This window comes from Scleropages formosus, chromosome 8 (genome assembly GCF_900964775.1).
Source record: "Scleropages formosus chromosome 8, fSclFor1.1, whole genome shotgun sequence".
Classification (NCBI taxonomy): Eukaryota; Metazoa; Chordata; class Actinopteri; order Osteoglossiformes; family Osteoglossidae; genus Scleropages; species Scleropages formosus.
In genome coordinates, this window is record NC_041813.1 from 3,571,695 (window position 1) to 3,595,266 (window position 23,572).

General features: G+C 40.9%; 1 protein-coding gene across 4 annotated transcripts in view; it reads right to left on the reverse strand.

Moving 5' to 3' along the window:
* The window catches only part of wdr27 (WD repeat domain 27), a 77,929-nt gene that overhangs the window by 22,925 nt on the left and 31,432 nt on the right, over positions 1–23,572 (reverse strand). For 2 of the 4 annotated variants that reach the window (XM_018766092.1, XM_018766091.1), the window contains exons 21-23: positions 20,752–20,873; positions 14,711–14,808; positions 2,611–2,713 (exon numbers count right to left, since the gene is read on the reverse strand). In XM_018766092.1, coding sequence (XP_018621608.1) covers positions 2,611–2,713; positions 14,711–14,808; positions 20,752–20,873 — 323 coding nt within the window. Of the gene's footprint in view, positions 1–2,610; positions 2,714–14,623; positions 14,809–20,751; positions 20,874–23,572 lie in introns of those variants that run through there. The other 2 variants (XM_018766093.1, XM_018766095.2) reach the window with 2 other exon arrangements.

Here is a 23,572-nt window from a genome sequence, read left to right on the forward strand (position 1 = left end):
CAAATCCAATTCTTTTATGACTTTTTATTGTAGCCATAGGCATGTAGGCCTACCGAAGAATCAGACTAATGCTACACACCCTGTGTGTGGCACATGTTGCATCAGTCATTCACTAAGTCAAACCCATCTCCCTTTCAGTCCAACATAAGGTAGGTAAAGAACTGCAGGTAAGGTAGTCAACATTTTGTTAACAGTTTATATAGAAATTCACAATTAACAATAATCTGAATTGAGCTCTAAAGTTCCAGTGAAAAATGGCATAAGACAGCAAAATAAGGGGAAAAAAAATCTCTGGAACAATATTTAAGTAGCATATCCAAATTCCTGAGCAGAAAAGCGTCACTGGAACAAACCGCCTCACTCGGCTACACTAAGCCCCGATGGAACACAGCACTGGAAGTGTATCACAGAACTGACCACAGATATCTGCCCTAAGACTTGTGAGTTTACAACTGGCCAAGTCAGAGATGTTAGACATTAACTTTAACAGATTAACTTGGCACTTAATATTTTGAAGACACACTGGTTGTCACAAGAGGTCTAAAGAGGTCTAGAAGCTTAGATGATGATGATGATGATGATGATTATTAAACTAGCACCTAGAGAGAGCTGGTAGTACAGCGGTTACAGCTGCTACCTTTGGATCTAAAGGTTGCAGGTTTGGTCTCCAGCTGTAGGAGTCTTGAGCAAAGAAATTACTATAAAAAGCTGCAGCAAAATTACGCAGCTGTATAAATCGGTTTTAAAAAAAAACCTTAACATTGTAAGTTGGTTTGGAGAAAGGCATCAGGTAAATGTACCTCTATCCAAGCCAACTTAGTAAATCAGATCAATAATCACAATTACTTCTAATATGTATTTAAACAGATGCTGTATTGGGTTGCGTCAATAGTTAATATACTTTGTCAAAGTGTTTTGTAGTAGAGGTTCAGTTCAACATTAGATCTGCTGAAACAGGGTACCTCAAAGTCAGGGTAGACATTCGGATGCTGAGGGCCTCCACATCCAGGTCTACATGGTAATGTTCTAAATAATGTCTAGCATTCCTGCAAATTTAATCTCTAAAACAGTCACTTAACCCTCTTGGGAATTTGAATATGTGAGTGTAGCTGCTTTGTGGAGAGCTGTGGTATTTCCAGTGTGGTGAGGAGCTCCTGACTGCAGAAGCACGATCATCTCCCCCCAAAAAGGGGCTACAGACAAACGCACCGCAGAGTGGGGCTCCACTGCTGCCAGTTCAGGGGCAAAAACATTCACTGTCGTTTTGACTCCTAACCAGCACCTACAAAATCGGGTACTTCGTCAATGTACAAAATGTTCAGCCATTTCACTGAAAAAGCAGTGCCAGTTTTGTTGTTTGGTACCTCAAGCTAGAAAAGGACTTAAAAAAAAAAAACCTGATTAAATGAGCAACCTGGGATTACAAAGAGATCCTGTAAGGGAAGCATGCGTCGAAAAGTTACGGTGCACGCCTGACAGTTTGACAGAACAGAGAACCTCCCTGACAAGCGTTGCGCACAATCCAAGGCAATAAGCGCAGAAATTCCACTGCCTTCTCCGGCGGAGAGGAAAAGTTTCAAAAATTCTGGCACTGCTTTGCAGGCGAAGCGATGCTCAAAGTTAAATGCAAAGCAGCTGCCTGTTGCTGAAAAAGATTTACGCAGAGAAACGGAGATGGCTGGAAAAAAAGGAGGGAAGGAATACAGAAGAGGAAAGAAAATTTAATTTGACACCGAATGTGTATTTGTGCTTTTGATGCAGCTACTTCTTGCCCATCTCCACCCATTACATATGGTAATAATTTGAGGTATGCCTGAATCTTTGAAGCTTTCTCTTCATCCCTTTTTTTCTTCGTATTGTCCAGCCATCCACCACAGGAGCTGTTCTAGCCTAATATGGGGCTTGCGGTAGGTCTCACATTCGAAGCAACCCATCCAAATACAGGGTGTTGTTTGGAAGTAGCCAGAAGAAATCAGCAATATGCTTTATTCAAGAACACAATGACGCAGATCAAAGTTGAGAATAATAGGACAGGTGGTCCCCAAATTACGATGGGGTTACGTTCCGCGAAACCCATCGTAAGGCGAAAATGCATTTAATACACCTAACCTACCGAACATCATAGCCTAGCATACGTGCCATGCCTGTTACGGACTTGCCGCCTTCATGCTGGGCAATTATCTGCTGTTGAAAAATTGGAAGTCGAGGAGCATCTGTATCAGGTGTGTAAGGGGTGGTCTTGTCAAAGACGTGTAAAACCAGTCCTCGCACAGACTCAGGAGAATGAGATGAGGTCATTTAAGAAGTATACATTCCCCCAGTTTCACATACTCCAGATATGAAAATTCTAGCCCACAAAAATCCTGTTGCATCCTTTAATTTAAGCCACACTAACCACTGACATCAAATGAATATATGTTCTTAAATCCTATTTCAAACTTAATAGAGGAGCCATACAGAGCAGTCTGTGCTGGTGACTAACACCAGGAGTAAGCATGACATTTGATCCTGATTTCACATTTTGAGGCAAATGAGAAGAAAAGTGAAGAAGAAGTAAGAGAAAGGAAAAAAAAAACCATTGCTGTTGGAAGGAAGATGAGTCAGACTTACACAGCTATCTTCAGAGCCTGTAGCTATGTAGCGCCCACAGGGAGAGAAGGCAGCGGTACAGGGGTGACATCGATTTTGATGACTCTCAAAGCGACGGGCACACCTGAAGATGGATAGAAAACAAAGTGATACCATTTGTTTTCGTTTCCCGTTACCATAGAAACACAGCTTGTGTGTGAACACCTCAATTCAATAGGGAGCGACTGAGCTTAACTAAGTGGTTGCACTTGTGTGAGGTCCCTATTATGACAGGGTGTAAGCAACTTATAGCTCCTAGGCTCTTCAAGTCTGTCTCAGTCCATGCAACGTTTTCATCTTTAAGTTCAAGACTTTGGTTATGGCCTAAAGGACCATCAATTGATGTGCTCCCTGATACTCCCATAATTACAGATACAGGTACATCAACAGACCTTCTGAAAATATTTGACCAACATCAAACCTTCTGACCCTCACTCACAACAGTTGGGAAAACTAAAAAGCACCACACTATCCATAAAAGATCAGTGGCTCAGTGTGGCAATGACAAAATATCGAACTGAAGAGAGAGCAGTGTTTTATCGAGGCGTATGTTGTACCAAAAACCGTCACTGTGGGCACGCCGTCCTTTATGTTCATGGGTCATGTCGTTTGGAAGAATGTGAAGCACAAAATGTTTCTGTGCGAGGCCTCGTCTCTCTCGAGAGGGGGAAGTTTCATTGAGCAAAGAACTTTCAGATAGAACCCAGTGGATCATTTGCTTCAGACAAGTTTGAAATGTTTTCTACATTAGTATGATTTGTTTTATTTCCCATAACACCATTCACTGCACTCCAAGCAAACAGAATCAGAAATGAATAATGGTTATAATAATGCAGTACAGTTAAATTCTTCCACATTATAATAACTCAGTAAAGAAATCCCCATCAGAGGCAAGTAGCTTCCCTGATTCCAGCTCAAAAAATTCTCACTGCAGAAAATGCTTACACAGAAAAAAATGCTCACGTTTCCTTTCAAAGACCTCAAAGGCATGGCACTGGTATAGCCTAAGATATCACGCGTGGAACTCATCAATTAATAAAACAGTATAAAGCAAGTAGAAAGTTACAGCTACCCGAAGGATTAGCGGACAGTAGTACCCCGAGTCGCATACGTTTCATACGGGATGAACGGGAGCCACCAACATGGGGTTTGTGAGCATGTCAGACAGGGCTACCGTGTTCACTCATTTCGAGGCACAGATATGTAACTGCATTGTCACAGGAAAGCACCAAAGATGTATATAATGACAAAGCAAAAAGGCTTTTGTGAACCTAAACTGGGATGAAGTCTTGGATGTCCATCAATTTGACCAAAAAAAAGATTCTTAACTCAGACACATCATGTCTGTTTCCACATCTGTATTAGACATTTTTGACAGAAGAAATCACATGAAACAATGTTGAATAATAATTTAATAATCAAAATCCTTTTATGAAACACCTGTTAAAACATGTTCCTTTAAGTCTGACATTGCAAACATATCACTGTTACTGTTCATGCATTAATCATTTACAAGTTACAATTTTTCTGATTCTCTAAATAGATTTACGTGTATTCATTTAGCAGACGCTTTTCTCCAAAGCGACGAACATCTCATAGAAAATACAACGTGTTCATTACGTCAGCAGGAAGACACTTCGATGCAGACGCGTGATTCTAAAGTAGCTAGTTTCTTTCCACCATATGAATCAACGTTCATCACACAAGTAACTGCATAAAACTTTATCTGAACATCAATGATTCCTGATCACCTTCCTAGTATTTTTTTAATTTTTTTTGAGACACATATAAACATATGATACCAGATACAAGCTGTGGCTCATCATTATAACAAGATGAGCCATATAATGGGGTGAATAGTAAAAGTGTCATGTTAAAGGAATGGTTTCCACTGGTTTAAGTAAATATACTGGAGGTGCAAAGTGCAAAAGTCTGCCAGTTGACATGAAAGTTTCTACCTCATTTGGTAGACACATTTTTATAAGTTACTTTCCGACAAAACGAAGAAGCATAGACATTAAAATATCTGTTATGGCTTCCCAAGGCAGGCTGGTGGTAGAAGTGCGATGCACTGACCACAAAAGCATGTGTAGGTGTGTATGTGCTCAAAAGTCTGGTGATGACATCAAAAGCTTTGGGCTGGAAATGCACTTCAGGGACATGGTTTAAATGTTGAAATAAATATTCTCGAGGGCAAACTACAGAGACTGATTCATAAAAAGGTCAGCTATTTGGGCGTCAGAGCACATACAAAACATTTATCTTAATCACTTGAGTATGATTTTGAATTAGGAAACGTCTCATCCGTCTGTGACGTGAACACTATTCACATGTTCCTGTCTGGGATTAATGCATTTTGTGAAGCAAAAGAAAAAAAATGACAGCAGTTTACTGGAATTCCCATTTAGCTTGCAAACTTAATTTAAAGAGGTGTTACATTTTTTGTTGCTGAAAATGTAGATTTTCTTGATTTTGGCTTGAAACGCAATAAATGTGTTGTGCAAGCTATGATGGAAAGTATAACAGACAACATTTTTGCAGTAATCCTAAACCAAGTTACTTGCAGACATTGTCGTGTGGATGTGAAATAAGGGCATCTGTAATTCATGCAATAATGGTTTACAGTTACAGCCAGGTTAGAGTTCACATTCCCTGGCTACTGAATGGATAGATGTTACACATGCATATGTGGGCAGCACATGGACTGCTGGGTAAGAGCAGCAGACGCCAGACAAGAACACGTGTTCACTTCCCTTCAGGGACATAACTGGTGCTCAAGTAAAATATCCAGCTGTATAAATAGGTTGCAGTAAGAAGTTGCTGTACCAAGCGGGTCACAAATGTGCAGAATAAGCATTACAAGCGCTATAAGTTGCCCTGGATATGGAGGTCTTGTAAAGAAACAAACCGTGTACTGTAAAGTTTGAGAAATGGTCAACAGATCAATGTAAAATATCCTGAGAGGAAGAATTTATGCACTGAAGTTAAAATGAGAAAAATAGAGTACATATTACTGGATGTTTGTTGTTGGACACAAGTACAAGCACAGTGATGTCGTAAGTGCAAAGAAATACCATTAACAGACAATTGCTCATGTGAAGTTCCTTTTTGTCAAGTTGCTGAACAGAACTAGAGTCCATCTACAGAACAGACACCAGAACAATAGGTTTCAGGAACAATTAACAACTTCTAAAACTTTTAAAAAAAGGTAAAAAATACAAAACTTCATGAACACAAGATTTTCAGAGCAATGGACACTGCCTCTCCCCATATAGTGCAATGTTTTCAAGATGGGCTGTAATACTTACAATACTTATTTTGTGAATACAGGGGAAATAAATATTTTGATCCTGACCTCACCCTTACAATCCTGACAGAGAAAATAGTATGATACTAACAGCTGATGCGAAGGAGATTAATTTTATCTTAATACCTCTGACCCAGCTACATCGAAATTTCCATCTGCAGATTCAATTCCATCCTTTTAATACAGATTGCATTCAATAAAATAAATTAGTATGCCAAGTTAAATTAGCTACCGTCACCTTTACACAAATCATGAAGAGCAGGTTTATGAAATTTCACATCTGAACTGGACTACAGAAATATGTCAGGGAATGTCATGACAATGTTTGTTACAGAACTGAATTTTTCATCTGAAAGGCCAGGCAGCAGCTCTAACTTATCTTAACAGATATTCACAGGTATCTGTAATGTAATGTAACACACAGGTGGTCCCCAACTTACGATGGTTCGACTTACAACGGTGAGCTGGCGACAGACATTCAGTAGAAATTGTACTTTGAATTTTGATTTTTTCCTGGGCAAGCAATATGTGGTGCAATACTCTCTTGCAATGCTGGGCAGCAGCAGCGACTCGCATCTCCCAGTCTGTCACGCAGAAGTGTGTATTAGGTGTATTCAATGCATTTTCAACTTACGATATTTTCGACTTACGACAGTTTTGCGAAACGTAACCCCATCGTAAGTCGGGGACCACCCGTATTGGTCATATTTCACATGATTTAAAGGGGGTGTCACAAAACAGGGTAATACCACCAAAATAAGAAGCCCTTCCACTCTCCCAGCTGTTACCCAGAAGCTACATATATTTGCGCTATGCAGGAAACTATGCAGGAAAAGACAGACGGACATTCAGTTACACCTCAGAAATGAGATGCCACATTCCAAATGTCACCATGATTGAAGTGACCATAAAGGATTGAAGCGGAGGCTAAGCGGTGGTCATTCCAGTGGATCGTGTGGTTGACAAAGGCATTTGTAAGCTGCAACAATATCCCATATCTGAGAACACATTGTACATAAAGTCAACTTTTTTCAGCTGGTACCTGTGGTGTAGGCTGCAGCGGGGAAAACAAAAACAAATGCTGATTTAAAAAAAAAAGAAACAAAAAAACCCCAAAAAACCAGCCTGCACAAAATACTCAACTTCAATGTGCCACGTCCACAATTTCATCAGTATGGTTTAAAAGACACATAGGGAATATTACACACAGTGCTTAACCTATCCTAAACTGGCCATAAAGCAGAGATTTGTGTCCAATGAGAGCATAACTCCAAGAATACCATCTTGCAATGGGCACAGCCATATAAAGTAGTTTAATACAAATCATTGCATTTTATTAGCCAACCATTCATCATCAGCATTTATGGACCAGCACAGTAACATAATAAATTAACTTCCTTAATAATGCTGTCCAGACTGCCAAACAATTATTTCCTTTTTCCCTGACCAGAAAAGACATTCTTCCTGTCAGGAACAGTGGAAAATTAATGCAAAGGTCAAAATAAATTGCAGAGTTAATGTTCATTCCACTCAAATCGTGGACCCTTGTCTTTCAATCTGCCCCTTGCATAGATCTATTTCTCCTCACAGTCACATGAAGGGTTAATTTTTTACAGTTAAACATTTAATTCATCATCCACATTCATTTCAAGACCCTTCCACATTTCCACAGGACCAAAAAATGTGTAAACTGAGAAGAGGAGTAAACAAAACAATGTTAAATGGCCTTATACTGTATATCCTCACAATTTATTACTTTAATATGCACAACCTAACAAAAAATAGAATATAATTCATGTAATATTACATGATGCATTTTTCTACACTAATTAGATGTAATTAATAATTAATAAATATTATAAGTATGCCAAGCCCTGGCAGAATAAAACATGAGTGTCAAAAGAAAGAAAAGTTCAAATAAAAGGTAGCACATATTCTCCAGGACAATGTTTTAACTCATGTACTGACAGTCATTTTCAAACTGTTATCTGCTAATTTAGCTGAGACAATATCATCACCTGCTGAAGTCGGTACAAGAAATACATGTTATGGGAAAAGAAGCAAGCAGTCACATGCGCAGAAAATTTATACTTTGTATAGATTTTCCGATGCCCTGCAGAATCCATTTAAATAATAAAAAATATGGCACAAATACCTGTTTTACATATAAACCAGATATCTGACCTACTTCTCGAGTAACAGAACATATGATGTTGGACATAACTGGCTTGTGGTTATGAAATAAATAGAACACGTCAGACGTGATAGCCAGAACAAGAGAACCAAAATTCATATTGGAACCGCTCCATCCGAACCCAGTACTCCTAGAAATCTTCCGCAGCTGACGTGAGCATTAAATATGCCCCAGCCTTTCTTGCACGACAGACCAGATGTGTGCCCAGTATCCACCATAACTCACAGAGCACCATCTGGGACCAGTTGGACTAGTTGGGACAAAATCTCCTACAACGTATCCAATGTATATAGAATGAATCCTAAAAAAAAATTACAAACCCTTCTTCCTTGCAAACTTTGTTTCCACAGGCAAACAATTCTATGCATTTATATGTCTTGGTTTCCCAAGATGAGGTCATATCCACTTTTAATAGAGCTTGAGGAAAAGAAGAACCTTATTTCAATGCACGCTGGTTCCGAGTGTTTCCATATAGTAAAGATCTTAGGCCTAAGAAATTGGAAAAGTTAAAAATGTTATACGCAAATTTGTTTAAAAAACTCAGCGGGGCTTTTGTAAAGGAAATATTTATTCCTATGACTATCAGCCACTTAACAAATTGGAACAAATAGCTCATCGTCGCTGGCCACAGAAAGAAACTTCACTGACAACATCACGTTCTGGACGTGATGGCTGGTTTCAACTTTGATATTTCTGAAAGACAGAGATTATCCAGATATCTGTGGCTTGAAACAATCAAGACTATGAGTATTAAGTATTTATGGGCTGGTTAGGGTAATCCCACTCAAGCATGCGTTTGTGTGTATCCAGAAATCCAGAGGAAAAGCAGCAGAGTTAAATCAACTGCGAGAACTGAATCAGCTCTGAAGGATGTTCCTTTGAAAATCAGAGTCAGATTAACTGTCTCAACGTTAACATCTACAATTTTACATACCTTCCATCCACTCTGTCTGGTGTCTAGACCAAGGTGAAGGCAAAACACTTCCACAGGTCAAGAACTGATAGGCCAGCATGGCGATGCAGCAGGTCATGCTGCTTTCTCACATCAACTGGATGAAGGTTTAATTCACGCTCAGTCTGTGTGCAGTTCGCATGTCAACCTCACGATTGCACACGTTTCCTCTGGATGCTCCGGTTTCCTCCCACAATCCAAAGACTTGTGCCTGAGATTAACTGATAACTAGAAATTCTCCATATTATACATAAGTTTCATTGCTCTGGCATATGGACGGCTGAATGACTGTATGAAATTTAGTGTGGTGTATCTAGTATTGGTGGTGGCACACTAGGCTTGGCCAGTGCCCCTTGTGCGGTAAGTCCAGGGTTTGAGTCTTGCTTGGGGTGCCTTGCGATGGACTGGCGTCCCATCTAGAGTGTTTCCCCTCCCCCTTCAGCCTTGTGCCGTGTGTTTCCGGGATAGGCTCCAGCTCACCACGACCCTGCTTTGGACAAGTGGTTGTTGACATTGGTTGGTATCTAGCACTGTAATTCACCTTGGATAAAAGTGTCAGCTAAATTCTACATATTAATCACTGTATGTCCCTTGGAATAAAAGTGTCTGCCAAATGATTAAATGGAAATTTATAATGTTCACTAGTTTAAACGGTTTGAAAGCAATTGCGTTTATAAAAGACAAAAAGTCAATGAGAAGTAGAATCGGTATCTAGCCTAATATAATACTGAGCGAAAGCACCTGTAATTGACGCAGCCATGTTCGGATGGATTACGCTTTAGCTCCCCTCATTATTTCAGAGACATAAATGACTGATTTAACAGATTTATTTCAATATGAAATGGACCACAGACAAGCGCAAAGGGAATGTGTCCTACTGACTGTGTGGTGCTCAAGTGAAACACAGAGTGGTGTCTCTTTCAGACGAAACAGTCCCGTCAGGGTTAGGGGGAAAAAAAAAAGTAGGGGGGGGGGGAGTAGGATCATCTCCACATATTTCCTTGAAATGTTCCATGTGTTTTTCCTTAAGACGAAGCAAGAGCAGCAAGCTGCTTTCTGATGGACCGCAGGACCCAAACCTGACCAGGACATGACCTGGAAACAGGGCACAAATATTTATCAGACATGGAGAAGACTTTAGCAGTGTCAGGCAATGTGAGGGGAAAGATTCTCACTCGAGAAGAATGCTGAAGGACAGAAAATACTGACATTTTCATACTTTTGCCAGAAGCAAAGAATCAGTATTGAGTAAATACTTTCTTTAATCTTATTCTTCCTTATATGGTCAGGTGCGTGTAACTTTTAATCGCACTTAATGACATCATTGCAAGTTTTATTCCATGTCTTATATGTATTTGTTTAGCAAAAACAATCACAATAATCAAACTAAATGGTTTATCTATAAATAACCTTCAATTATTGGTCATATAAACCTACAATTATCTTCAGGGGTCCAGCAATATCCTGCTCTCCGGTGGGTCTGGGGTTCGAGTCCCGCTTGGGGTACCTTGTGACGGACTGTCGTCCCGTCCTGGGTGTGTCCCCTCCCCCTCCGGCCTTACGCCCTGTGTTGCCGGGTTAGGCTCTGGCTCGCTGCGACCCAGCTTGGGACAAGGGGTGTGTGTGTGTGTGTGTCTCCAGCAATATCGCCCGATAATAATATAAAAAAATAAGAGAGTCACTGCTACAACTTTACGTTATTGTGACAACCACTATGGATGAAACAAATGACAACACACTAAAGTAAATTATAAAGGACAGGCGGTAGCATAGTAGCTAGAGATACTGTCTTCGGACCCAAAAGTTGCAAGCTTGATCCCAGCCTCCGGCGGCAGTACCCTTGAACAGGGTGCTTACCCTGAATTGCTACAGTAAAATTAGCCAGCTGCATGAATGGGTAAATAATTGTAACCTTAACACTAAGCTGCTTTGGAGAAAAGTGTCAGGAAAATGTAAATTCTTAGACATTTGCATTTAATAGCTTTCGAGCACCATATCCAGAGGTGACAATTATAAATATTCACAAATGTTTCTTTGAACTTTCTGTGAACTGAAAAGAAAAAAGGTTTGGCGTTGCTAACAGTTTCAAAGCAATGAGAATGAAATTTAAGTCATTAAAAGAAGATGTTAAGCAACTACTTACTATCATTCGCCCATTTGTGCAACTGACTCACGTTTTACTGGAGCACCTAGGGTCAAGGACCTTGCAGAAGGACACTACAGCAGGAGCAGAGATTTAAACCTGGGTCTTTTGAGTCCAAGGCTCCAGCTCTAACCTCTACTCAACCTGATTCCAATGTTCTTAGTCGTACAGCTGTCAATAGTTTTTTGGTGGTCCGAAGGATGCTCTGTAATCCAAGATCTGATGGATCCTGTGTTGAATGTAATGTAAAGAAGGTTCCAGGCCTGGCACAGCGGACTGATTTAGTGAGCTGAAACACAGGCAGTCCTCTGCCACTGCATGGACATTGGAGCCACAAAGGACGAAGGAGGCAGGGCGAGGTGGTTGGAGAGGTGGGGGTGGGGGAGCAGGGGGTACATGCTGCCAGCACCCTACTGCTGCGGTTGTGGTCGGAAAGTGTGAGAAATCACACAAACCTTTGGAGGAGGAAGCTTTCTGGCTTCTCTGCAGAAGGAAAGAGGCTAGAAGGGGCTGCTTTTAAACCACCCAGATAGACTGCAGCTGCGAGTCTAAGATGGTCAGTTCACGAAACGTGCTTGACACAAATATAATGCTGACTCTGCAAAGGAGCTGAAAACTGAAATGCAACCTTAAGGAATGTTTCTGTCTAAATAACGTTTTCGCATCTTAAAATGAGTTAAAAGAGAAGTATCCTATTTTGTCACATTACAGCTTCAACTAATGGCTCTAGCTGTGCTTGTAAAAATCCTACCCTATCCTACCCTACTCTACCCTACCCTACCCTATCTGTCAAGCGGACCAAAGAGGAGGACGTTTCCTTAGTGCAATACGGACAGAAGGTCTACATGACCAAGGAGAAAGAAAAGAACAAAGACTGCAATCCTGGAACAACTGAGCTGGTTAGCATCATTTCCAGCCATGCGCTTGTACAGGGCATGCAGGCCATCTGTCTCAAATACAAGTCTGGTGTTGGAGTGGCGAAAAACTGGTTCTGTTTAGTCCTCGTGGGATACTGGGATATTCCATTACTTCTTGGCTAATATTTCAGTCAAATCTACCTGGCGCTCATGAAAAACCAATGTTAAGCGTGTCAATTACTCAAAATGACTATCGGAATTTGACCTCATCATCTCAAAAGGTAATTTTCTTTTTCGTTTTCAAGGGGTGCATGTAGAGCAAAGACTTCAAGTTAAAAGAAACATTCTTGAAGCTATCAGTGCATCGGTCAAACTCGTTATTCTGGCAACCAGGAAGGTGAGAAAGTGTCCCACTGGTGCTTTATAGACATTTCAGCAGTGCCCAGTCTAATGATTTTCAGGCAGTTTGGATTCCACCATTGTGCCACCCCTACCCTGGGCATAGCTCTTCAGACTGTGTGGCTCCTAGAGACCTACAGGTTTGCACTCCTCAAGTACAACTGTAACGGAGAGCTCTGCAGTGTGGTTCACAGGAAGGAGAGCAGGTCAGAGGTGTGCGGTCTCACACTCAAGTGCTGGATAACTGACACGTTGATGCGGCGTTCATAAAATGTCTCAGGGAAGCAACTCAGAAGGAAAACACCGGAATGTTAACCTGTCTGTCCTTTTCTTACATTTTAGAGCATCCACACAGAGACAGGATACACAGAATTCTGCTCAACAGACTGAACAACGGTAGCGACGCCTTAATGATATATAAAAAGCATAAGGTACATATAAAACAAGAAAATTAAGGTGTCAATCTCAGTTTGTGGCACCCTGTCCCACATACTGTTTTTCATTCCAGCTCAGCTCAGCCAATTGAACGTTTTGCTTTTACCGAGGTTATAGTTGTTTGCTGATTAAAAAGTATATCTGCAAATGTCAAAAATACAGTTTTTTTGATGATGCAATCATAAAAATAATTGTGTACACGTTAGCCTGGGACATTAGAAAAATATAGCCTTTTCAATAAAAGGAGGTTGAGAACTTCTAATAATAGAGATGATATTAGAAGGAATGTTTAAAAAGTCAGTTTCAGCGATTCTGCCTCCAGTGATGAAAACTCAAGACTTTGCTGCTGAAAGCATCCATGGCGAACGACCAACACTGAAAATGTGATCTTTTCCACCAAAGCGTATTTGCCTATTATGAGATCAGTTCTGAAACAGGGTGGTAGATCTCTCCCTTGCTTAGTGAACATCAATGAACCATTTGTCGGTCAGGAGAAACAAAAATTCCCCACATTTAAGTCACTGCTAGCAGAGCAGTATCAGTTTTGTTAGCTAAAGTAGATTGAGTTATAAATCAACATTATCCTTCAAAAAGTCACAGGAAAACCCTAAGATTCAGAGAGAATTGTTTTCAAAGCAATGACTAAAAAGATAGCTTGTCTAGAGTAACTGCTACTACGGGCAACAGTGAACCCTGATCTCCGTCTTTGGCAAGAAAAATTGCGGAGTTTGCAGTTCAGAGCAAAGGTCAAGACTGGTTCCTTTGCCTGAATCCACAAATGTTTTAAAGAACGAGTGCGTCAGAATACCATTATCTTACGATCAGAAAATAGACATTTGCAACAACGTACTTGTGCAGTCACTGAGACCAATGTGTTAAGTTGGAATGAAGACTCGCGCTGTTCGTCCCCACGAACATGAATTCCAGTAGGAGAGCATAAATTTTCAATACGCTGTAGAAGACATCTTCATCAAAGGCCAAACAAACACATGCAGTCCCAGGATTACGAACAAATTCCATTCCCAAGTCTGTCTTTAAGTCGAATTTGTATGTAAGTTGCAAAAGTTAGGTACCGGTTCATATCTAACGTCAGTTAGTCAAATGTTTGTCTTGATATATAGTGTACCTTTCTATGAATAAAAAACATTAAAGAAACACCTTCAGATACACTACATTTATATTTATTCATTTAGCAGTCGCTTTTCTCCAAAGCGACGTACATCTCAGAGAAATACAATTTGTGCATTACATGAGAAGAAAGAGAGACATAGTTGCAGACGTGTGATTAAGTAAGCTTAGTTTCTTTCCACTACATGCATCGATGTTCATCGCACGAGTAGCTGCATAAAACATTATTTATATATTTACATTATAGCACTAAAACATGTTTAACATAATACAGTAATAATAATAATAAATCTAACGACAGTATTTATAATAGACAGAGACATAACAAGATAATGATACATGTTACTACAGTATTTATGAGAGAAAGAAAAGAAAAAAATTAAGCCAAATACAGTATCACACCAAAGACACTGTTAACAGCATCGTGGTCCAACTGAAAAGAGCAAAGTCTTTGTCCTACCTCGGGCTCGCGAGTTGACGAACCGCTGTAGATGCACAATGTTTTGATGCGCATCGCAAAGTAGGACCCGTTTGTTATTGTATGTAACTCGAGTTTTTAATATAATAGGCTATACTGGGGTTGGTCCGTTATTACGGGTTGTACGTAAGTCGGACGTTCGTAACTTGGGGACTGCCTGTAACTTAAATGTTTCAGAGTTTGACCCACCTGAGAGTTCGCATATCCCAGAGCTTGACTCCATCTGTTATGGCACTGGTGAGGAATAGGTTGTAACTCTCCGCGTCCTGTGAGCAAAACATGGAACCCTGAAAGACAAACAGATGCTCACATTTCCCACTCTGAGTGCAAGCTGGTAAAACACTGTGCTTGTGCATTGCTCTGGAGTATCGTTAGCCTTCGGAAGCAGAAATATATAAGTATCATTGAGGGACAAATCTTTTTCTTTCACATTTTTATAGACCAACTGCTCAATCTTTCATAACCACGTCTCCTCAACCACTTTTGTCCTATACAAAAAATGTAAGGGACTCTGCATAAATAACAGTGGTGACCATGTGGTTAAATAGCTCAATGAAGTATTTAACTTTATTAGCGGTGACAAAATAAGATGCTCAGTACTTTTCTTTACAAAACTGCTCTCCATGTTAATATGTAGCCCCTGAACAACCCCAGAACCTAGAACTTTCTCTAATCTGGGACTGACTCATGAGTTTTGGGGTTTGTCTAAGTTGCTCCATTTAAATATATTACTAGAAATAACAGGTTATTGTACACTTATTCATTTAGCTGACACTTTCCTGTAAAGTGACTTACAATGTTAAGGTTACAATTACTACAAGTTTACAATTACTTGTGGGGGGGGGCACGGTGGCACAGCGGGTTTGGCCGGGGCCTGCTCTGTGGTGGGTCTGGGGTATGAGTCCTGCTTGGGGTGCCTTGCAGCAGACTGGCATCCTGTCCTTGGTGTGTCCTCTCCCCCCTCGGCCCTGCGTTTCCAGGTTAGGCTCCAACTCACCACCACCCCACTTGGGACAAGCGGTTGTAGATGTTGTGTGTGTACAATTACTTGCCCTTTTATACAGCTGGGTAATTTTACCTGAGCAATTTAGGGTAAATACCTTGCTCAAAGTTGTACTACAGCCAGAGGTGGGAATTGAACCTGCAAACTCCGGATCCAAAGGCAGGAGCCACACTGCTACCAGCTCTCCCTAGCTATTGTAAATAAATAGCTTTATTTTCTAAAGTTTTTTTGTCAATTGTGAAATGGATGCATACCGTGAATTGTCAGATATAGTAATAATAATAATACACACACACACACACACATTTTCAGAACCGCTTGTCCCATACGGGGTCACGGGGAACCGGAGCCTACCCGGCAACACAGGGCGTAAGGCCGGAGGGGAAGGGGACACACCCAGGACGGGACGCCAGTCCGCCGCAAGGCACCCCAAGCGGGACTCGAACCCCAGACCCACTGGAGAGTAGGACCGTGGTCCAACCCACTGCGCCACTGCGCCACCGCGCCCCCCTATAATAATAATAATAATAATAATAATAATAATAATAATAATAATAATAATAATAATAATAATGATGCGTCGTATCCATTGATCAGTTGTTTTGAGTAATGAAGAACATAAACACTGACAGATCTCATTTCCATTCTGATTTTGCAAGCACATTCAGAACTGCACTAGAGGAAATAATCAATGTCCCCAAGAGCAGAAGAGATTGGAATCAGGTTTGAGGGAACCCTGAAGCAGAGTTTCCATCATTAAACAGTACCCAACAAAGTAAAGAGTGGAAACATATTTGTCATACTGTTCCATTTCCCCGTGACCACGCAAAGAGAGTAAAAGACTTTTTATGTTTTTATTCACTAAAACAACACATTTTTCCTTTGCTCGGCTAGAAGCGCAATTTATGGCTGGTACTGATTGTAAATTCTTTGATGATACAGTGATGACTGTATCGTTTATTTGGGTTTTCTTGGTGGAGAAAGTCAAAACTTGAGCCAGAGAGGCTATTTTTAATCGAGATTTCCCAGCAGTACACATCCTTGAGGACTTCCAGGTGATTGCTGCCGAGATGAGGGTGCAGCGTTGCAGTAAGAATGCCTTGTCAAACACAGCTAAATGCAGAGTCCAGCGAGACACCCAGATGGCCACCCTCTACACACCCAGAACAATTCGTTAACCATCAGTCCTCCTGCCGATGTCTCATCTTGCAGTGCGCAAAGTGAGTAGTGGGACAGGAACAAGTGTTCGGCACGAGAGAGACCGTCCTCGCCGTGGGAGGGGCTGCATTACTGGGGTTAAAAAGAAATCTACTACCAACAAGGCTCCTGTTTTTAAAAACAAGGTTTCTCTGTAGGATTATGAAAAAATAGTTTTCAATTTATCATAGATATATGGAGTGCATATGGGGTCTATGTCATGGGACTAGATACATTCTGCACCACTCTTGCTAAGACCACACTTTTCGGGGAAAGAGAGGTTGAACTGAGAAAACACATCTATGAAACCTGTTTCATTACATTTATTTATTTAGCAGACACTTTTCTCCAAAGCAACTTCCAGTGAACTCTACTATGTAGTGTTATGAGCCCACACACCTTATTCACTGCGGTGACTTACACTGCTAGATACACTACTTGCACTGGGCCAATCATCCATACGTCAGTGGAACACACACACTCTCTCTGTCACTCACACACTATGGGTGAACCTGAAGAGCATGTCTTTGGACTGTGAGAGGAAACCAGGGCACTCAGAGGAAACACTCACAGAGACATGGGGAGAACATGCAAACACCACACAGACTGAGCGGGAATCAAACCCACAGCCTCTTGCGCCACCAAGGTGCTGTAAGACAGCAGCGCTACTCGCTGTGCCATCATACCACCCATGCCAGCCGTACATGCTATGTTACAGAGCCTATATTTTCATCTGAAAGAGCGGTATAAAACAAATCCTGTCCAACACATAGTGTTACTTTGACATTTTTCGGTTGTTGAAATAGTACACATAACATGAAGAAAGAACAGTCCATCAAGTAAGTGGTCCTCCATTTAACAAGTCCAGACCTCAACCGTATTAAGATGCTGAGACAGGACCTCAGTAGAGCTGTGCATAAACTAATTCCCTTTTTATTTCAATAATTAATGACACAGTGAGATCTGCTATATGTTGTTTGCCAGCTGAGGTTAGATTTACCTTATAATGGGACCTGGTAAGGAGCAGAAGATTTTTTGTTATTTCCCCATATATAAAACCATATAACTGAAAGTGGGTGTCCTTTCTTTTTCACGTGTCAATATTACAGTTGTCAGTTTTACAGCCTACAATTCAGCCATGAAAATGGAAAAAAAAGAGAACAGAAGGAAATTAATTCACTTTACGCAATGCACTGAATCCTCTCTTCTCGCGTGCGATTTCTCGCTCGGACACAAACGACGGCCATAAACCTTTAAAAGGAGCAGACCAGAATATCTCACCGTGGCTTTATTTCCTCACGGAACATCACTTATATAATGCGTGTCAACATCTTACGTAACTCAGAAGTAACTCTGCCAGTTGCAGAGTTTTTGTCAGTGTCGTGGATCATTTGGGCTTCGGTGTCATTTCACAGTAGCCGTCCATAAGCCCCTGGTTTATCCTTCATTTGTGACGCTAGAGTCCACCCTAGCGTCCGCCACTCACACCTTCCCCTTCCATCCAAAGCATCAAGACAGATCTGCTTCCACCTCTGTCCTTGTCAGTGTGGTTCCAAATACCGATATCTCAGGAGAAGCCAAAACACGAAGGGGGATCGCACTCAGCAAATAGAATACAGGAGGATAAATATCAGAAAGCATGCTCCAACTCCAGCCCACCCTTATAACAGGCCGCAGATGAATCAGCATTGTGGCTGCAGCTCACCCTTATATTAAAAAAATAGCCAAGAGGAAGCAATATTCTCAGTGAAGTTACTCCTAATATTATAGATACAGCAGCACAATAACTTTTAAGATGATGCCCGGGTCAATCCTTTACACAGCTACTCCTGTAATGCAACATAAATGTTTATATGTATCTCAAAAAAAAATTAGGAAGGTGATTTGGAATCGTGGATATTCTGATGAAGTTTTACGCAGCTGCTCGTGTGATGAACGTTGGTTCATATGGTGGAAAGAAACAAACTAACTGCACTAAAGAATCACACGCCTGCATCTAAGCGTCTCTTCCTGCTAATGTAATGAACACATTGTATTTTCTATGAGATGTTCGTCTGATGTGTCTGATAAATGAATAAATGTAAATGTAGAGGAAGCAGAGTTCTGACACTGTAGATAGAAGAGAGAAATAAAAAGAGGGGCTTGACATTTATTTATATGATCACACACACACACACACACACACACACCCATTCTCAGAACCGCCCGTCCCATACGGGGTCACGGGGAACCAGAGCCTACCCGGCAACACAGGGCGTAAAGCCGGAGGGGGAGGGGACACACCCAGGATGGGACGACAGTCCGCCGCAAGGCACCCCAAGCGGGACTCGAACCCCAGACCCACTGGAGAGTAGGACCTGGTCCAACCCACTGCGCCACCGCGCCCCCCTTTATATGATCAGTTCACTGTTAAAAAATGTACTATTTCACTTTGGGCATTAAGCAGCAACAACGTCCATTGTAGAAAAACTGCTGGCAAGATTTCACTGGCAATTTACTTTCCTGTACAAACTTTGAATTTGACTCCCCCCCCCCCCCCCCCCCCCATTTCACTCTTTTCCTAATTTCATATTCCTCAATTTCTTTTTTTTTTTTTTTTTTTTGCCTATTCTTCTCATTCTCCAAGAAACCTCTCTACTCATTATTGGTGATACAAAAAGGGTTAGACTCTGAGAAGACTGGTTCTGGCAAGTTCTGTCTCTGTCCCTCTCATTTTCAGATCTTTGCTGTTATTTCTTCCTGGCAACACAGGACAGCAGGCAAGGATTTTGTATCCAGGGAATCCAAGAAGGGAAAAAAAAACTCCAAATGCGTGCAGCAGTACAGAGAGTAACCCCGTTAATGTCAAGTCTGGGATCAGTGGGGTAGATATGGAATACACAAGCATAGAGACAAATATGAGGAAGAATGGAAAAATGGCTTTGGTTTCTGGTAAGGCTTCTGGATTCTGATTTATGAATCAGTACACATCCCAGTCAGCTGACCCCCCACCACTTTTTTCATTGCCAAACTGATTCAAAGCATAGACATAATTTTGGGAAACCCAATGGGTGAGCTTTATTTCAGACTTGAAAAACTAAGCGGGAACCAGAACATGAACATGCCAACAGTTTTACTTTTTTTCATCATGAATATTAAACTGCCATTGTTTCTCAAAATACTGCCTGCATATATTCATCATTTCAATTTCTGTTCTGGGAAACACAGTAAAACACTGACATTACCACAAGTGTCAAGGGGAGCCCTGTTCAAAGAAGACCGCCTAGATGGAAAAAAAAATCACCGAAAAGAACTATACAAGTATCTCTATTTAACATTTTAATGAAGTACAGAGAATTAAAACCACAATAGTAAAATGTGTCGATGAAATAAGGCAGCATTCGAGCAGCTAAATGTTACATTACTCATTGCCTGGATCCAGAGTTCAGAGGCTACATCATAATATGTCCCATCTGATGCATCTTACAATAAGCTATATAGACTTTTTACATGTCTTGACTCAAGACATATTAAAATAAATCCATAAACAAAGCAATCTAAAAAGACCTCATAGGTGAAAGTATGCTTTTATAAACTAATTCAGACTTCATAGCATTTGCCTTGAAAAAAGATGACCTTTTGAGGAAACTACCATATTTTCCATCTAAAGGACTTGGACCTCTTTATATTTTGTCATGAGAGCTTGTGCCATAAACTTGTCATCAAAGGGTCCAAATTAACACTTGTCTGGTGAAGTTTACAGTATGTTGTTGGCCCTTGCATTAATTCTACAGTGTTTTACATTGTTTTCTGAGCCTGAGCAACACAACGGTACAGTGACTTCAGCCACACACCTCCCATGTATCCCACAATGCCGTATTGCACTGAATACATTTATAAATGATATAATTTTGGGTCTTTTCACATCAACCAACCAAACTTGAGTATCCTGCATCACTGAAAAGTTCACTGTCACACTGCGCTTCATTCCATGCAAATTTGTCATCTTCATGCGATGACGTTGAGGGAACGTGTAAGAGTGCCGTCTTACCTTGTTCTGAGAAATATGATGGGCCGCTTTCGTGTGGCTGTCAGGTATGGATGCAGAGATGCTTCCTGTGTTCATGTCAAATATTGTCACAGAGCGGTCCTTCCCACACACCAGCACGATGTCTGAGAAACTAGCTAAGGAAAGGTTCCGGTCTGACTCAGCAAGTCCATACTTAAGGAACTTTAAACAATGCAATGTTTAAAAATGTTTGTGAAAAAACAATGTAAAAATTATAGTAGAGATAATTACAGGATTCATTATTATATCTGGATGTTGATTAAACATATGTAAAGGGTACAAGCAAAACAGTCCTCCTCAAGGCCATAACCATCCTACAAAGTGTCATTTTAGTTGCCCCCCCGGCAAGAACACGGCTTTAAGATGCCACGTTCCAGTAGAGAACGTAGTAAAATGAAACGGTTCGCACGAGCCAAAAACCAGCAGATAGGCAGCAGAGTAGCAGGAAAAACTGAAAAGTGAATGTGTCTGTTTTCATGTATGGCACAGCAGGAGGACATACATAAAACATCAGTATTACACAGAGATGTAAATCAATGCGACATGCCTGTGGATATGGCAAATGAAGGGTATGAGGATGCAGAGATGGAAACTATTGTGGTAGATTCTCATTACTGGGGAACAGAGGGTTCCAGCTCAGCGAGTAACTATAATGTAAAACACAATAATCCTACCATCTTTGAGTCTTAACCCTGACTGATCTTTGCCTATTCAGCCTAAACATGGAAAAATTTGCCATGCGGAGGTTATACAGTATGCCTTCATATACTACATGACATTAAGGGATGAAAATTTTCTTTTTCTGGATAATATCTCAGCCAATTTAGACCGTGGTGGGCCTTCTCTGCCTTAAAGGTCACAGGGTATCCCAAAGTCTTAATTACTTTGTTTTAACCGGCTATTGGCGGAATGCATACATTACTATTCATTTTCCATTATTGTAACTGGGTTTTTCGTGAACAGTTTAGTTAAGTCTAATTAAGAGCTGAATGGTAGTGTAAAGTAGGATTCTCTCTGGCCCCCAGTGCCTGAAAATTCCCACCACTGGTTTACACTAATTAATGGTACCAAATAGGTAGTTCAGTTGTAACAAAACACATGAGTTTTTGGCCCCCATTCCTTTTGTAGTAGGATACATTTTCACATACCAGTTCACAGAATTATACTTGAAGTTCTTCTATGTTTTAATTGTCAGGGTTGGAGCCGTTTTATACTTGTGGCTCCACGTCCACCCATTTCACCCTAACACCTCCACCCACCAAAACCCAAAGCAGGATGTATTTCATCAGAGCTTTTTGGGAACTGTGGATGGTTCCAGTGAGATCAATGGAAACAGCAGCAAGAAAGCAAACGGTTCCCCCATTACCCAACAGCCGCCATGCGTTTCCACAACATGAAAAGTGGAAATCGGCAATCAACATCTAATCTCCATTTTCCTCTACTGACATGGCCGAGTTACTTATCTCACGAGAAAAAGAGCTCAACCAAACAAGAGCAACCAGGTTCAGCAGATTTAGTGCGGAGTAAATGTGCTGTGTACCTTTAACTACGGGTCAGGAAAAAGACATTCCAGAGAATTAAAGTGCTTTGGATGATTTACTGAGAAAGGGCAGTGCTAGCCCCACCGAGGAGACTTTTCAGCCGCTTATTAAGCACAAGGATGGGAACTGTATTGGATATGATGGTAGAATGTTGGAAAACACCATTAAAAACCTTTAGGTTGTGTTTCTTTGCAGCTGTCCAATCTTGACATGAAAGCCCGTCTCCTCTGCGATGAGGATTCCAACATTAGAAATATGCTTGTGTGAGGGACTTGATTTCACAATGCAATCTTGCGATAACCCTGTTCAGATTATCTCTAATATCATATAGTAATATCATATAAACAGCCTGCCTTCGACGCTGTTACTTGATCTGAAATTGGACTGACCAGAGCACGACCACCATAAATCATAAAATGGTTTTAATTGCTAAGGACTGGCCTTGCTGCTGATGGTCTTTAAAGTTAAAGACCTGGAAATTTTGAGTAAGAGCTGAGTTTTCTTTAATTTATTGTTTAAAACTGTCTACTCTGTCCAGATACCACATTTGTATTAGATGTGTTCTGAACAGCATGACCAAAAAAGCTCTGTGGAAGACGGGGGGAAAAGAAAACACCGGTGCTGATCGGAGATTAACTGTTGAACCGTAAATGAAATTTCACAGTGACTCAGCCCTGAAGCATAGGTATGATTTGAATACTTAAGAGTGTTCCTAACTGATCCTTCCCCTTGTGGAGCCCTAGATCCTACACACACTGGATGGATGTGACATCGAGTTAAAGCCAACTCATACCAACCACTCACATGGCCGGGAATGGAAGGGGTTTGCCCATTGCCTTCTTCTGTGCATTGTTTTGGGTGGAGGGGCAATATGGAACACATGGAAATTTCGTAAATCCTACAATGGATCTGAACCCCACTCATACCAAGCAGGTCAGTAACTGTGATTCACCAGCATTACCAGCTATACCACCATGTCCTAGACAGATTAGGGATGGCAAATTCCAGAAAGAATGGACCTCTGTATACATTTAGCTAATACTTTTCTCCAAAGCAACTCACCATGTTATTATACTTACAATTATTTAGCTATGTATATAGCTTGGTCATTTTACTGGAGCAATTTAGGGTAAGCACCTTGCTCAAGTGTACTACAGCTGGAGGTAAGATTCAAACCTGCAACCTTTGGGTCTAAAGGAAGCAGCTTTAACCACTATACTACCAGCTGCCTGCTAACAATTAATAATTAATGGAAATAATAT